General features: G+C 37.8%; 2 protein-coding genes across 4 annotated transcripts in view; one reads left to right on the top strand and one right to left on the bottom strand.

Annotated features, from left to right (window-relative positions):
* The window catches only part of PPP2R5A (protein phosphatase 2 regulatory subunit B'alpha), a 66,730-nt gene extending 51,833 nt beyond the window's left edge, over positions 1-14,897 (top strand). Inside the window, exons 9-13 of the mRNA XM_081112678.1 lie at positions 4,434-4,484; positions 4,709-4,828; positions 4,913-5,040; positions 5,853-5,954; positions 13,702-14,897. Coding sequence (XP_080968804.1) covers positions 4,434-4,484; positions 4,709-4,828; positions 4,913-5,040; positions 5,853-5,954; positions 13,702-13,834 — 534 coding nt within the window. The 3' untranslated portion in view covers positions 13,835-14,897. The remainder of the gene's footprint in view (positions 1-4,433; positions 4,485-4,708; positions 4,829-4,912; positions 5,041-5,852; positions 5,955-13,701) is intronic.
* A 1,779-nt stretch (positions 14,898-16,676) lies between these two features.
* PACC1 (proton activated chloride channel 1) overlaps positions 16,677-18,163 on the bottom strand; it is a 33,758-nt gene continuing 32,271 nt past the window's right edge. For all 3 annotated transcript variants that reach the window (XM_081112677.1, XM_081112675.1, XM_081112676.1), the window contains one exon: positions 16,677-17,543. In XM_081112677.1, coding sequence (XP_080968803.1) covers positions 17,382-17,543 — 162 coding nt within the window. In that variant the 3' untranslated portion in view covers positions 16,677-17,381. The remainder of the gene's footprint in view (positions 17,544-18,163) is intronic.

Genomic DNA, 18,163 nt, shown 5'->3' with positions numbered 1-18,163 from the left:
TTGGAAAACTTATGTATTTAGTATTCTCCCTTTGATTTGACCTTTGCATGTGTAAAGGAACAAAACATGCTTTTCCCACTCCCTTATATTTTGAGTTTTTAGACTTGCAGTTATTTCTGAAAACAGCTAAAAATACTTTTTAAAGACAAATCAGAAGAATTAGAAAGCCCAGTCTGTACATGAAGCCACATAAGTTTCTAAAGTGGATTAAAACTTAATACAAATCCATAACTCTCATTAAAATTGAGACAAAGAAAGCCTGTAACATAACTGATGGTTTATGTTGGTGAATAAGTAAACAGATATAATTTAAGTATATTAAATTAACATGGGTGGCTAGGGGAGACGATTTCTTTTTAAAGATGGATGATGGCCAGAAATCTGGCTTAGATGAGTTGGGTTAATGGAAATAGAAGCAGGATGAGGAGATAGTAATGTAAATGTCTAAGTTGACAAAGAAAAATATGTTTCAAGTCATAAAGATCTGTAGATATGAGAGATCTTACAGTTTCTACCATAGGCTATTCTAGCACCAAAATTATGACCATGTTACTTGGATCTCAGCCTTAATATTCATTTCCTAGAAATCTGGCATTCATATCAAAGCTTCCTAAAAATTATAAATAAGCTGTGGCTAGTCTTTTTATATTTTATTTCTGTTTATGAAAGTAATGTGTGTTAATTTGGTTCACATAATACAAAATCAGAAAGCACAATGTGAGGGTAAACACAAGTGAATATATTTCTACAAAATTTTTGTACATTTATGTGTAGGTTAAATAAATGGTGGGACAGTGTTGTTTTTTTCATCTCAATATAATGTGAAGTGTAATATCTTTCTATATGAACCTGATTGTTTTGTTCACTGGTAGCGTCAGATTCCGTTATGGATTACCCTAACATATTTAATCTTCTATTAATGGGCACTTGAATTATGGCAGTTTTCATTGTTACAGTCGTGTTGTTGGGTGAAGGGGTACTTTAGGGGGTTGGATTTGTGCTGTGTCTTGTCTGTGGTTTTGGTTACAAAAAAAAAAATCTGTGTGTGTCTAAAACCCTCAGAACTGTATACCAAAATAAGAAAAATTTTACTGCAAGTAAATTTGTTAAACCAATTAGCCAAAGAGTACATGAAAATTTTAACATGTTCTAAGTTGCCTTCCACAGAGTTTGAACAATTTAGATACCTGTTTTCCCTCACCCTAGCAGGATATTAAGTTTTAAAATTTTTGCTGATATTAAAATTTGTTAGTTTAATAGATATGAAATATTTTCATTCGCTTCATTATTACAGGGATTGAGCCATCCTTTTATATGGTTATTGGTCATTTATATTTGTGTCCTTTTTATCCTTTTCCTATATTTTGCAAATATTTTTTGTCCATTTGAAGTGTTTCTTTAATTTTGAATATAGTTTTTAACTAACTTTGCCTTAAAGAACTAAAAAATATTTTATGGAATGGAATGTATTCATCATTATGGCTTCTGGCCTTACTGACATGGTAAGAAAAACCCTTATTATACCCTTTGAGATGATCAAAATATTCTGGAGTACTACATTCTGATTATTTTATGGATTTAGTTTTTATCTATAAAAACTTTATCCCATCTATAATTGTTTTCTAGCGCTGCCATGACGAATTACCACAAACCTGGTGCTTTAAAATAACAAATTACTCTCTCACAGTTCTGAAGGCCAGAAGTCCAAAATCAAGGAGTCAGCAGGGGCTTCATTCCCTCCAGATGCTCTAGGGGGAGAGTCCGTTCCTTGCCTCTTCCAGTTTCTGGTGTCTCCAGGTTTTCCATGGCTTATGGCTGCATCGCTCCAATCTCCCATTGCTGCCTCTTCTGTCTCTGTGTCTCTTAAAATGACACTTGTTGTTGGATTTAGGGCCCACCCAAATAATCCAGGGTGACTTTAACTCTTAATTATATCTATAAAGATACAATGCCCAAATAAATCACATTCATAGATTCTAGAGGTTAGGGTACACATACACACACCATCTGATATCGAAATTTGTGTGACAAGGGTAAGGAACTGTATTAGTTTTCTATTGCTGAATAACATTAAAAAATTTAGTGGCTTAAAACATTATCTCATAGTTTCTATGAATCACGATTCAGGCATGACTTAGCTGGGTCCTGTGCTGTAGAGTTTCTTACAAGAAAGGCTGTAATTGAGGATCTGCTTCCGAGTTCCCGTGTTGGTCGAAAATTCAGTTCCTCAAGTGCTGTTGGACTGAGTGAGGGCCTCAGTTTCTACCTGGCTGTTGGCCACAGCCACCCTCAAATCCTTGTCAACGTGGACACTTCCAAATATAGCAGCTTGCTTTACCAAAGTTGCAAGATGAGAAGGCTTTAGAACAGCCATGGGCAAACTACGGCCCGCAGGCCGGATCCGGTCCGTTTGAAATGAATAAAACTAAAAAAAAGACCGTACCCTTTTATGTAATGATGTTTACTTTGAATTTATATTAGTTCACACAAACACTTCATCCATGTTTTTGTTCCGGCCCTCCGGTCCAGTTTAAGAACCCATTGTGGCCCTGGAGTCAAAAAGTTTGCCCACCCCTGCTTTAGAATCTGCTAGTGGAATGGAAGTCACTAGGGCAGCCCACACAAAAGGATTACAGAAGACTGTGAATTCAAGAAGTAAAGATCTTGGGAGATTATTTTAAGAGTCAGCCTACCGAAGGAGCTACTTTTTTTTTTTTCCCCCCTAAATGGTGAGCCACCAGTCTTAGGTACTACCACTAAATTGACTAATTCATCTGTTTCCCATGGAACTGAAATGCCACCTTTGTCATATATTTAAACCATATATATATACACTCACACACACACACGAGTCTACCTAGTTATAACTATATTTTATGTCTCTTCTGTCAGTTTCGATGCTGGTATCAGTAGTTCAGGTTCCATTCCATTAATTTTCCCTCTTCTCCCTCCATCCCATTCATGGTTATTTGCTTACATTTATAGCTTTTAGAATAGATTAAGTGTTTCTAGTTTCGGAAAATAATCCATTTGGCGTTTGAAATTATATTAAATTTATAGATTAAGTATAGAAGAAATATTTGTACAATCTTGAGTCATCTTATCTACTTAAGTCTTTCATGATATTCAGTGATGTTTTATAGTTTTCATTGTATAAATCTTTTTTTAAATATATTTTATTGGTTTTTTTACAGAGAGGAAGGGAGAGAGATAGAGAGTTAGAAACATCGATCAGCCGCCTCCTGCACATCCCCCACTGGGGATGTGCCTGCAACCCAGGTACATGCCCCTGACCGGAATCGAACCTGGGACCCTTTAGTCCGCAGACCGACGCTCTATCCACTGAGCCAAACCGGTTTCGGCCATTGTATAAATCTTAAAAATTTCTTACCAATTATATTCTTTTTGTACATTAGTTTTTGTTATGAAAGGCATTTTCATTTGATTATCATTGATACTATTTTATAAAGGTATATTGATTTTTATCTGACTATATATTGAATTTTTCTACTCATTTTAGTAATTTTTTTCTAACCATTTCGGAGTAGTTATTTTAAAATTATAAAAATGTATAATTAATATATACTTAGACAAATATAATTCTGATATTCTTTTCCAAAGTTATTCATCAAAACCTTTCGTCTTACTGGATTAGCTCCAGCACAATGTTCTCTCCAATTTTAATTTGAATGAGTGTTCTTCATTACTGGACAAGATCAATAACGATAACAAAGCCTAAAAGGCTGTCAAAGATCTATATCCACAAAAGCACCAGGCCCAGATAGTTTTACAGCCTGGTTTCTAGGAAAGCATTGTATAATGCTTTCTGATAATGATGACTGATGGTTTCTGATAAATTCTTAGTTCTGTCTTACTAAAATTTTATCAGAATATTACTAAATAACTTCAAATTTTTTTGAGATATAATCTACAACTATGAGTTGAACCATCCTGGAATAAATTATAATTGGCCAGATAGTATTCTGTTAATATGCTGTTGGATTCACTTAGTTGCAAAAATTTGTATTATAGTTTGGTTATCAAGATTATGCTATGAAATGGGGAGTTTTCTGGCTTTTTGGTGCTTCATAATAGTTTTAAATAAGAATTATTTGTCCCTTAGTTTCTCCCTAAAATAACCTATGCTCCTTAGCCCAGCAGTTATATTTTCCTTTATTGTCTTAGTAGTTAGTAGCACTTACTGCTATTGAAATTATTTTATTTATGTCTGATAACTTACATTGGTCTCCCTGCTTCATGAAAATCATGAACAGTATCTGGTACAGAGGCATTCAGTAAACAAAATTAATAAAACCTGGAGATACACTTAGATAATACTTCAGAATGAATATTGGTATAATCACAATTACTTAAAATTTCCTGGAATTAACTAACTTCATTGCTTAATTCATGCTAAACTTTTCCTTTTGCAGGTGATCAGAGGATTGCTGAAATTTTGGCCAAAAACATGCAGCCAGAAAGAGGTAGGTTTGATTCAATAAAAATAACACATTAAAACACTGGCTCTCAGGGCTATAAACCATGTTTCTTTTGTCCCTGCTGCTGAGCAGGTGTTCTAGGGGATTAGAGAGACTTGGTAGAATAACCTTCAAGTCCTTTTTTGTCCAGAGATTAATCTCCATTTAATGTTTTCTATATTAACATCATATAATTTGTCATGTTTCTTAAAGTAATTTTTTTAACCTAGGTGATGTTTTTAGGAGAAATTGAAGAAATCTTAGATGTCATTGAACCAACACAGTTCAAAAAAATTGAAGAGCCCCTTTTTAAGCAAATATCTAAGTGTGTATCCAGTTCTCATTTTCAGGTATGATGTACTCAGCAAAGCCATTTTTATTTTATACTATTTCTTTTCTCTTTTGTTCTTGACATTGATAAATATTTCTTGCAGGTTGCAGAAAGGGCGTTGTACTTCTGGAATAATGAATATATTCTTAGTTTGATTGAGGAGAATATTGATAAAATTCTGCCAATTATGTTTGGTAGTTTGTACAAAATCTCCAAGGAACACTGGAATCCGTAAGTGTCTGGCTTTTTAACCTTTCTATCATTTGCTCTCCTAACTCATACATAAAGCTTATCCAGATTTGGAACTTATTCCAAGGTTAACATCACATAGTATATACCTTTATAAGGTGTAAATATATGTTTGTATGTTCTTAATTTCAATTTAAAATTACAAATCTCCCTGAAGGTAGGACTTTCTAGTGTGACATTCTGCACCAGACCAGTATGTGGTCAGGCCCAGCTAATATTTGTGGAGATGCACAAATGACTGCAAATGCCAAGTTGGGTTGACCTGCTGCTAATAACACTCTCATCTCTGCAGGTAGCACTATGGCAAGGAGAAGCTGAAGTGCTTAAGGGCATATATTCTAACTTCTATGACATCATGTTCATTTTGTTTTTATTGATTTTTAGAAGGGAGAGGGATAGAGAGAAACATCATTGACTGGCTGCCTCCTGCACGCCCCCTCTGGCGACCTATTGTTTCCTGGTTCAGCACTCAACCGCTGAGCCACAGCAGCTGGGTTCGAGTCCTTTTAAAGCTGCTGTTACTCAGGGTTTGAGACTCTAGAGCTGATATGAAGCTAATCACAGCATTTTTAGTGAGAGTTTAATCTGAGCATGATACATTGGTGAGGATAGGGTTTGGAATCAGACAGACCATCTCTACCACCACTGGCTATGTGACCTTGTAGCATTTCCTCTTTTCAACTCTAAAATGGATTGAGTGAACCAGCCAACATTTAACTCCTTTCACAGATGATAGTGTTCCATTTCCTGTTAGAGGCATCAATAACCCAGCACTGGCTTATTTTTCGTTTTAGGACCATCGTAGCACTGGTCTACAATGTGCTGAAAACCCTAATGGAAATGAATGGCAAGCTTTTCGATGATCTTACTAGTTCATACAAAGCTGAAAGACAAAGGTATTTGACATTTTAAATTACATTTTAGGTTAGCTGAATGTAATTCAGTATAATAAGGTATTTTCTCCAAGTTAGAATTATCATGTTTAAAAAATCAATTACATTAAGCATTATAATTTGAAAGTCTCAACACTTTTAAGTTATTTCCAGGTGTAAACTTCTCCTAATGGTTAGATTATGATTTTAATGTGAATCAGAAATCTTCTGTTGGTTTCTTTCTGAGCCTTAGACTTCATCAGTCTCATAGCACTTGTCTGCAGTGTGCTGAAACCCTAATGAAAATGAACGGCAAGCCTTTTGTACTATTTTATACAATTTGATTTTTTATATATTTATGAAAATCGTTGTCCCCATGGGCTTCCATACTGAGCTTTACTCCTCATCTACTTGCACAATAGGGTTTTTCTTAAGCTCCCCCTTTAAACAGGTGGTATTTTAAAAGTCAGCATAGTTCACTTATGGAAAGAGAACTTACATCATGATAGAACACAGCATTTAGGAACTTGGCTTAGTGATTACCTTTTTTTTTGAGAATTTCATAGATTAATCTAAAAATCACTTCCTTCTCACTCATATTATTTCAGGTGGGAGTAACCACTATACCTGAGCCCACCTGTCATTTGAGGATAATAGCTACCACTTACTTCTAACGAGTATAGAGTGGGGCCTTGACTTACGAGTTTAATTCATTCCGTGACGGAGCTCGTAACTCAAATCAAGAAGTGAATGAGTGAGACACGTGATGCTGGGCTGCTGATGTGGCGTTCACTGTGCCAACGAGTGGTGGGGTATCTGAAGCTGGCTCATAACCCGAATTTTAGCTCGCAACTCAAAGCAAAAAATCGGCCAAGAGACGGCTGGTATCCCGAAAAACTCGTTAGTCGGGACACTTGTAAGTCAAGGCCCCACTGTGTTACCTACTCTGTTTGGAAAAGCCCATCTATTTCAATTAGTCATGGTTTTCTTGTGCCAAGTAGAAAAAGCAGTTTTATTCAAGGCCATCCTACTCTACCAATAACTAAGTCAATGCATTATTTCTTCTAAATAGCCCTCTTTTAGACAGGAATATATATTAGGTATATAGTTTGAGCCCCAGGAACAGATGGAAAGAAAACATGACTAAGAATAATCATTATATCTTAATCTGCATAGGTCAGCACCTCTGTCCCCTTAAATCATATATAACTTCAGAACTATAAGCCCACATTCTTGGAAGCGAAGCAGCCACAGATCTCAGCTCACATTGTGCTGCCCAGCACTATTGGCAGCCAACCTTGGTTTGCTGCATAACCTCTTCCAAGTGCCTCCAAACCCAGCACAAGTGACAACCAACCATAAATCACTTTGTAGCTCCCACCAGATGGCCCCAAGCTGGGCACAAATGGCTAACTTGGGCCTGCCCTGGAGCACTCCCCACCCCAAACCAAGACACCTGTTGGCCAACTTCATTTCAAACCAGAGCATCACTACCCAACCAGCTCCACAAAAGCACACCTGAAGGGTAGACTCAGCTCACACCAGAGCCCCGCTAGAGCAACTCCCTTCTACATGGAGTCAGCACCCGCACAGTTTATCCACTATAGTCATTGACATGCCAACAGCAATCAAGACAAAACAGAAGGGCACACAACACACAGAAGGGACACTTCTGCAGCACCCATTTCAAGGGCCCCAACTACATAAGATAACTCTGCCAAGACTGTAAGACATAGATTGACCTAATAAAATAAAAAGAAACACGCACCAAATAAAAGAATAGGACAAGACTCGAGTAAAGAACTAAAAGAAATGGCGGCATGCAAGCTGCTAGAAGCAGAGTTCAAAATACTGGTAAAAGGGATGTTCAGTGAGCTTAGGGAAAGAACTCATTGAGAAGTTCAGAAGAGAGATATGTATGGAACATAAAAATGGAGATAGGAAGAATGCATTACAGGGAATCAACAACAGATTAGAAAAAGCAGAGGAATACAAAAATAATTTTTAAAATGAGAATAAGGGACCTCTGGGCCAACATCAAACATAACATTTGTTTCATAGGAGTACCAAAGGACAAGAGGGCGAGCAAGGGATTAAAAACCTATTTGAGGAAATAATGACTGAAAACTTCTCTAAACTGGTGAAAGAAATAGTCATATTAGTCCCACATAAAGACACATCATAGCCTTGCCTGGGTGGCTCAGTTGGAGAGCCCTGTACTCCAAAAGATTGCCAGTTCGATTCCCAGTAGGGGCCCATATGGGAGGGAACTGATTGATGTTGCTCCCTGTTTCCCCCCACCCCTTTCATCTCTAAAAAGCTTAATAAAAACATACCCTCAGGTGAGGATTTAAGAAAAGACCATTATAATTAAAGTGGTAAAGGTTAAAGACAAACAGAATCTTAAGAGCAGTGAGTTGCATACAAGGGAGCTCTCATAAGACTGTAAACTGATTTCTCAACAGAAACTGCAGGCCAGAGAGATTGGTATGAAATATTTAAAGTGATAAAAAGCAAGGACCTACCCAGCAAGGCTATCATTTAAAATAATAAGACAGCCCTAGCTGGTTTGGCTCAGTGGATAGAGCATTGGCCTACAGACTGAAGGGTCCTGGGTTAGATTCTGGTCAAGGGCACATGCCGATATTGCAGGTTCGCATCCCCAGTGGGGATGTGCAGGAGGCAGCTGATCAATGATTCTCTCTCGTCATTGATGTTTCTATCTCCCTCTCCCTTCCTCTCTGAAATCAATAAAAATATATTTAAAAAACGAAATAAAATTGTAGGACAGATAAAGAGCTTCCCAGGGGGAGAAATTAAAAAAAAAAAAAACTGAAGGAGTTCATCACTGCCAAACTAGTAATACAAGAAATGTTAGAGGGACTTCTTTAAGAAATAGGGGTGGTAGGATAAAAAATATGAGTAATAAAATGGCAGTAGCAGTACCTATCAATAATTACTTTAAATGTATGTAAATGGATTAAATGCTCCAACCAAAAGACATATGGTGGCTGAAAGATAAGAAAACAAGACCCATACATATGCTGCCCATGAGAAACCCACTTCTGATCAAATGGCACACGCAGACTGAAAGTAAAGAAATGGAAAAAGACATCTCATCAAGGGTAATGTTAAAAAAAAAACCCACAGGGTAGCAATACTTAGAAAAATAGACTTTAAAACCAAGGCTATATAACAAGAGACAAAGAAGGACATTTCATAATAACAGGACCAATATAAAAAGAGACTACAACACTTGTAAACATTTTCACATCCAGTGTAGGGGCACTTAAAATATATAAAGCAAATATTGGTGGACATAAAAGGAAAGATTGTTAACACAGACATAGTGAGGACTTTAACACCCTATTGACATCAATGGATAGATCATCCAGTCAAAATTAACAAGCGGTGCTTAAATGACAAATTAGACCAAATGGATTTAATTAATATGTTTACATCATTTCACCCAAAGCAGCAGAATATACATTCTTTTCAAGTGCACATGGAATGTTTTCCAGGATAAGCCACATGTTAGGATGCAAAACATGTCTCAATTAATTTAAGAAGATTGAAATAATCTCAAGTATCTTCTTGGATCACAGTGGTATGAAGTTAAAAATCAGTTACAAGAAGGAAACTGGAAAACACACTCAAGTACATAGAGGCTAAATAAAATACTACTTAACAAGATCAAGGATGCCCTGAGACAAATGAAAACACAGTGACCCCAAATCTATGGGATATAGCAGTTCTAAGGAAATTCATAGCAATACAGGTCTACCTCATGAAAAGAAAAACCTCAAATAAGCTATCTAACCTTACACTTAAAGGAGTCAGAAAAAGAACAAAATAAATCCAAAGTGAGTAGGAAGAAGGAAGTAATAAAGACCTGAGCAGAAATAAATGAACTAGTTTAAAAAAACAATAGATCAATGAAACCAAGAGCTGGTTCTTTGAAAATATAAATTGATAAACCTTTAACTGAACTCATTAAGGAAAAAAAGAAGACCCAAATAAAATCAGAAATGAAGTGACAACTGATACCACAGAAATATAAAGGATTAAAAGAAAATTCTATGGCCCTGGCTGGTGTGACTCAGTTGGTTGGGCATCATCCCATGCACTGAAAGATGGTCAGTTCAATTCCCATTCAGGGCACAGGCACAGGTGTGGGATCTATCCTTGGTAAGGGGCCTGCAGGAGACAGCCAATTAATGTTTCTCTCTAAAAATCAATTTTAAAAATCCTTTAAAAAAATACTATGAACAACTATATGCCAGCAAATTAGAGACAATCTGGAAGAAATGGATAAATTCCTAGAAACATAATCTTCCAAGACTGAATTCTGAAAAAACAAAATCTGAACAGACTGATTACAACCAATGAAATCAAAGCCATAACAAAAAAACAAAAAACAATTCCCAACAAACAAGTTCTGGATCAGATGGCTTCACAGGTGAATTTTACCAAACATTCATAGAATTACTACCTATCCTTCTCAAACTATTACAAAAAGTTGAAAGTGAGAGAAGGCTCCGAAGCTTGTTTTATAAAGCCAGCATTATTCTGATTTCCAAACCAGAAAAAGACACTACAACGAAAGTACAGGCCAATAGCCCTGATGAACCTAGATGTAAAAAATCCTTAGCAAAAATATTAGAAAACTGAGCCCTAGCCGGTTTGGCTCAGTGAGTAGAGCGTCAGCCTGGGGACTAAAGGGTCCCAGGTTCAATTCTGGCAAAGGGCACATGCCCAGGTTGAGGGCTCAATTCCTCGCTCTCCCACCCTCCCCCACCCCCGCCCCAGTAGGGGACATGCAGGAGGCAGCCAATCAATGTTTCTCTCTCTCTCTCTCTCTCTCTGTCCCTTCCTCTCTGAAGTAAAAAAATAATAATTTTAAGAAATATATTAGAAAACTGAATTCCCTGATACATTGTAAAGATCAGACACCATGATCAAGTAGGATTCATCCTAGGATGCAGGGATGGTTCTACACCTATAAATCAATCAAGTGATATACCACATAAAATGAAGGATAAAAATCATGATCATATCAATAGAAGCAGAAAAAGCATTTGATAAAAACTCTCAGCAAAGTGGGGGTAGATGGAACATACCTCAACATAAGAAAGGCCATATATGGCAAACAGCTAATATCATACTCAGTGGTGCAAAGCTAAATGCTTTTTCTTTAAGATCAGGAACAAGACAAAGATGTCTACTTTCCCACTTTTATTGAATATTGGAAGTCCTAGACACAGCAGTAAGACAAGCAAATAAGAGGTATCCAAATTGCAAAGGAAGAAGTAAAACTGTCATTATTTGCAGATGACATACTATATAGAGAGCACCCTAAAGAATCCACCATAAAACTATTAGAACTAAAGTAGCAAGATACAAAATTAATGCTGAGAAATCAGTTGCATAAGAAAACAATCCCACTTACAAATGCATCAAAAAGGATAAAATACCTAGGAATAAATTTCACCAAAGAAGTATAAGACCTATACTCAGAAAACTAAGACACTGAAGAAAGAAATTGGAAAAGATACAAATAAATGGAAGGATATACTATGCTCATAGAGGAACAGTTTCTATCAAAATACCAATGGCATTTTTCATAAAAGTAGAATAATCCTAAAATTTATATACAACTACAAAGAGCCAAAGAAATCTTGAGAGAAGAATAAAGTTGGAGGTGTCATGCTACCTAATAAACTATACTACAAAACTATAGTAATTAAAACAGGATGGTACTGGCATGAAAACATAGATCAATGGAACAGGTTAAAGAGCCCAGAAATAAACCACACCTATATGGCCAATTAATCTATAATAAAAGAAGCAAGAATATGCAATGGAGTAATGCCAATCTTTAAAAAGTGATACTGGAAAAACTGGACAGACACATACAAAAGAATAAAACTGTCACTTTCTTACACCATATAGAATAAACTCAAAATGGATTTTAAGACCAAAACCATAAAACTCCTAGAACAGTGGTTCTCAACCTTCCTAATGCCGCAACCCTTTAATACAGTTCATGTTGTGGTGACCCCCAACCATAAAATTATTTCCGTTGCTACTTCATAACTGTAATTTTGCTACTGTTATGAATCGTAATGTAAATATCTAATATGCAGGATGTATTTTCATTGTTACAAATTGAACATAAAATTATAGTAAAAAAAAAAATTTAAAGCATAGTGATTAATCACAAAAACAAAATGTAATTATGTATATGTGTTTTCTGATGGTCTTAGGCGACCCCTGTGAAAGGGTCGTTGAAAGGGTCGTTCAATCCCCAAAGGGGTCGCGACCCACAGGTTGAGAACCGCTGTCCTAGAAGAAAACATAGGAAATAAGCCCTTTGACAGTGTCTTAATTTTTTTTTTACATATGTCCTCTAACAAGAGAAACAAAACGAAAGTACGTACATCAAAATAAAAAAAACACCTACTGAACAGAAGATACTTGCCAAGGGGTTATAAGGAATTCATACAATTTAATACACACACACAAAGGATGGAGGACTTGAATAGAAATTTTCCCAAGAACACATACAGATGGCCAACAGACAAAGGAAAAGATGCTCAACATCAGGGAAATGCAAATTAAAACCACAAGGAGATATCACCTCACACCTATCAGAAGGGTTATCATCAATAAATTGACAACCAAGCATTGGAGAGGATGTGATGTTGAGAAATCCCCTTGAAAACTGAAATTCTACCAAACGGATGATTCGTGGTAGCTGGTGACATGGCTTCATGTGCCCGAGTCTAGAGTCCCCACTGGAGGGGAGGAAGAACCCAGTGCTCTGTAAACTGGTGCGGCCACTAAGGAAAAAGAGAGTATGGAGATTTCTCAATTAAAAATAAATATATGACCCATCAATTCTACTTTCACATATCCAGAGAAATCCAAAATGCTATTTCGAAAAGATGTATGCTCCCCCATGTTCATTGCAACATTATTTACAATAGCAAAGTTATGGAAATAACCTAAGCATTCATTAATAAGACAAATGGAAAAAGATTATGTTTTATACAATGGAATATTACTCAGCCACAAAAAAGAATGAAATCTTACCATTTGCAACCACCTGGATGGACCTAGAGGGTATTATGCTAAGTGAATTGTGTCAGATAAAGACAAATACATCTGGTTTTCCTAAATATATGGAATCTAAAAAACAAAATAAACAAATAGTTTCATAAAATGCAGAGAGCAAACTGATGGCTGCCAGATGTGAGGGTGGTTGGGGGAATGGGTAAAAAAGGTAAAGGGATTCAGTACGAATTGCCAGTTACAAACACAGTCACAGGGAATATAGTCAATGATGTAATAACTATGTATGTTGTCAGATGGGTACTAGACTTACCAGGGTGATCACTTCATAAGTTATGTAAATGTCCAATCACTATGTTGTACACCTAAAACTAATATACTTTTGTATGTCAACTGTAATTGATAGTTAAATTTTTTTTCAATTTAAAGTATTTTTTAAACTGTAAAGCACCAATGATATAGTGGGCACGGTGGTGGTAGAGATAATATGTAGAAGAGGCAAAGCAGGTAGTAACTTTTGTTTGGCACAGGAGCAGCAGATGTAAAAGAGTGGCCAGGAGTAAAGAGGTGCTTCAGGAGATTGTCCTCAAACACCTTAGTAGAGGGATTGAAGTGCAATGTGGATGAACTATGTTTTCTAGCAAATTGCCAAACTGTGTTCTTCAGGTTCTGAAATAAAATTTTGCTTTGTCTACAGAGAGAAAAAGAAGGAATTGGAACGTGAAGAATTATGGAAAAAATTAGAGGAGCTAAAACTAAAGAAAGCTCTAGAAAACCAGAACAGTGCTTACAACATGCACAGTATTCTCAGCAATACAAGTAATGAATAAAGAGAAACATGCCACCTCTGTGGGATAGGCACAGTTTTGTATACTTTTTAAAAAAATGTAAAAATCATGAAACCTCAACAGTGTAATTAAAAGGTCAATTTTTTTCTGGCAACTGTAAATGAAAAAATACATGGACTAAACATAGCCCTGTGCTATATCATGGCCGCAGTATATTGTAACGTTTGTCTAATCATTGATTTATTGTGTCACATCTGAAGTTTCACAGAAATGAACTTTATCATCTATAATATGAGTGAGATAATTATGGGGGGTGGTAAGAATTATGACTTGAATTCTATTTTGATTGTGTTGCACATAGATATAGTAGTCTGCTCTGTATATTTTTCCCTTTTATAATGTGCTTTTCACATTGCTGCAGACCTTAGTTACATCCTAGGAAAAAAGTATTTCCTAAATAAAACTAAGGTATAATCCTTACCTTTCCCTTTGTCCCTCTCAGAAATATGATGGGAGGAATTACCTGCCAAAAGCCTCCCTTCATTAGAAATATTACTGTACTCTGGAATTTGAGCAAAAAACTTAAATCTCCAGGCTTTTTAAAGCACAACTTATAAAAGCTAGGAAAGTAAACCAAATTCTTCAGATTGCTCCTCATGAGTATCTCCCTTATCTGCAACTCCCGAATGATGAGCACAGATTAGTGGGGGCAGCGCAGGTGAACACGCAGCCTGTGTCTCAGTTCATTCCTCTTCCTCCCCTTCCCCATGGCTGAAGGCAGGGCCCTTCCAGCCCTCAGCACCTGCCCTCCTCCAGTCCCTCCTGATGGGGGCGTCGTGTCCCACAGTGTGGTGACACCAAGTGCTCCTTGCCACTGCCTGGCTTTACTTAAAGAACTGCAGTTGGCTTCTGTAGCGTTCTAAGAAGGTTGACTATAGGGGTCTTGTATGTTTTTACTTGGTCAAGTATTTCTCATAAATTTTGTTATCAGAGTACCATTCCAATCTCTTAACTTGCAGTTGTGTGGAAAACTGTTTTGTAATGAAAGATCTTCACTGGGGGATTGAGCAGCATTTAATAAAGTCTATGTTTGTATTTTGCCTTATCTCATCACTGCATTTTTTAACTCTAAGTTTAGGCATTCAGAAGAAGCTGCCCCCTTCATATATATACATACATCATTCATACGTGTGTGTGTGTTATATATATGTGTGTGTATATATATATATATATATACACACATATATATGTATGTGTGTGTGTGTGTGTGTGTATATATATATATATATATATATATATATATATATATGAAAGTTTAAGGCAAGTTGCAGGATATAGTCTAAAAAAATAGGAAGATTGTGCCAGATTGAGTGTTCCAGCCATTTATCAACGTATATCTGTCTTATAGAATATTTGCATAAAACCCTAAGTTCTAGGATATCCTTCATGTCCTTTTATGTTCAGAGGATAGATTTTACTTACCTTAAATGTTAGTTTTAAATAGACCCAGGAGGATAAATCTGAAAATCTGTAATAACAGTTTTTGTGAGGGGCAGGGAGATTGTAGCAGAATCAGAGGTCAGGCGTTCTCAAAGTTTTCAACGACTGGTGTCTGATTCCACCCTTTCATACCCACGGAAAGCTCTAGCACAGGTTCTGCACAGTCCTCAGGTCCTTGTAAAAGCAACCCCGTCGCTCTGTGGCTCCCGAGAATGCTTCCTTCTCAGCCTGCGGCTTGTACTTCATGGTGTTCTCAAGCAGCCACCTTACCTGAGACATCAGACCACGGTGCTCTTGCCGGATCCTCCACACTAACCCACGGCCGGCCGGCACTGCGGACAGCTGGGGCGGTGCAGGCAGAAGAGTGATCTGACTGCAGAACAAGAATGAAAGGCAAGCCTTTCCAGACAGTGAACGTTGGGGCTAACTGTCCATTTGTGGACGGTTTAGGCACACACCTCTTTGACTGAAGAGCAGCCAGAGTGGACTTCGGCAGGCTGCAGCTAATAGTTGTTAGCTGCTTTTCTTTGATGAGTTAGAACTGCTCACTTCCTAGTTATCTACTGACTCTAAAGCACAATTCAGAGGTCTCAACTTTCCACAATATAGAAAATTCAGTTTTAGGCTGTTCATTGGAGCAAATTTTATTTGCCATTTTATAAATATTAACTAATATTAAAGTGATGTGTCATTTTCAGAGATATTTTACGAATACACATCTGGTTTTCAATACTGTTAATGTATGCTTTTATGCCTGGCTTTGCATTTGCCTTACAGCAAGATTTTTAGAGAGGAGACCTAGGCTAAAGTTTGAATTTGCATGCCCCATGGCAGCAGTCGCCAACCAGTGGTCCGTGAGGTCCGAAAGGTTGGCGACCGCTGCTCTACGGCATAGAAAAGCAGCAGGGAATATTTCTGTACACAAGTTCACTTTTAATAATCCGGCCAAAAACCAGCTTCATGCTGCTAAGTTAGACATGAGATTTTAAAAAAATCTCAGTCACACATTTGAGTTACCTAAAGGCAGATTATGAAATTCAGGAAATGCTACCAAGTACTCTTTGGCTGCAAAGGGCATGTAAATAATTTAAAACTCTGGAAACAATTTCATAACCTTAAATCAGCCAATGGCTACCATGTGAAAAATACTCGGGTGGTTTTGTAGAGTTAACAGCTGATGCATGGGGCTTGAGCCATCATTCTTCCCATCCACTGTCCTGCCCACCCTACTCTTCCCTGGGCGCAGTCAGGCCATACCTCGGGGACCAGATCCATCCATCTCAGGAGTCCAGGCTCACACCGCCTTCTATTTGGAGGCCACAGAAGGAAAGTGTACTGGTGCCTACTGATTTAACATATTCATACTGGCACACTGATTCCTTTTGTATTAACCTTACTTTTATTTACCTGTTAATGAAATCATCAAAATACATTGAATAGGCACCTAACTCTGTACATTCACACTAGTGCTTTTGCGTGTTAATCACTCTAAACTCTTATACCTGCATCAACAAAAACTCTAACCAGAGAGATGGCTAGTGAGTCCACAGGAAATCTAATTATAGTATTAGCTTTAAAGGTCTCATTTAACATGTAACAAAGGAGAAAACTTGTCAGAGACCGGACGACGGGAACAGCAGAGATGCCAGAGACATAAGGGTGTTTGTCTTTCCTTGTGTAAAGTGCTCAGATTTCAAAGCGTGACCTACACATCTCAATAGCCACACCCTTGTCCAGCCACTTAAAAACCTCGGGGGGGGGGGGGAGCCCAAGATAAACACAGAGCCTTAACAGCCGTTGTAGCTGAGCTAGTAGATACCAAACCAGAAAGAAAGGCAGAGTCGACAAACCTTCAGAAACCAGCCCTAGTTCCATCTTCCACAAACCCTATCCATATGTCCTAGGCAAAACTTCCTAATAATTTAAGTGCTTAAATAACTTGTAGGTTATCCACTGGATCTGTTCCCCAGCAGCTCCTCCCAGCAGGGCCATCTCTCCAGGTGAGTTCAGGAGGCTGGTAGCTCAGTTTATCAAAGTGGAAGTGGTGAGAACCTCCATTAATGTGGGCAGTTCCATGGACAAGGTGACTTCAGCTTATGTGGTTCGTGGCCTGACCTCTTTTTTTAAGGTATCTCTTCCTAATTTTGATCATCCACTTCACACTCAGTTTGGCAAACTCTGCTGCTTTAAATAATGCCAAGAAGGCCCCACAGAGAAGAGCAATTGTGTTCCAAGGATTGGCTGTGATTATCTGTAAGACAGAACCAACTCAAGTTTATTAGTTTGCTTCAGTTTTGAGTCTTAGGTGATACCAGTATCAATGGGGTGACGAGAAAACCACCTGAGTTCTAAAATTGTAACTCCACAGACTCCATCATACTTTTATGTCCACAGTTCAGTGTGAGGGGAAAAACAGCCCTCCCTACAACAGTGATTCCGAAAGAAAAAAAACGCTTTAAAATAGCCATGCACAAATAAGATACTCAGTACTGAGCTTTAATGTTTTTGGCCCCCAACCAGTGACCTTGCTTTAAGACAAATTTCTGCAAAACTAAACCCATAAGAAGAGCGGCTCCTCTTGTTTTCCTCCCCTCTCGTAGTGACTCGCACTTCTCCTCCCGCCCAGTCCGGTGGCCGTCCTTCCACACTCCCCTCAGGACCCCTGCCTCCAGGCTGTGCCCCCTTCCCCGCCTGTATGCTTTCCTCCTGCCTAGAGCTAAAAATCCTCCAAGCTCCTCCGACCTTTCTCCATTCACTCAGCCAAACCCTCCGACGTAGCAGATATTTACCCCCCTGTCTCCTTTGAGAGGCACTGGCTGTCTGGAATTGGTCCCTTCACAGCTACAGGTGGCTCCCTCTGGAAAGTTGGAC

Source organism: Myotis nattereri, assembly GCF_964212035.1.
Source record: "Myotis nattereri genome assembly, chromosome: 18".
In the NCBI taxonomy this organism is placed as follows: domain Eukaryota; kingdom Metazoa; phylum Chordata; class Mammalia; order Chiroptera; family Vespertilionidae; genus Myotis; species Myotis nattereri.
This window is presented reverse-complemented; position numbering and strand designations above follow the sequence as displayed.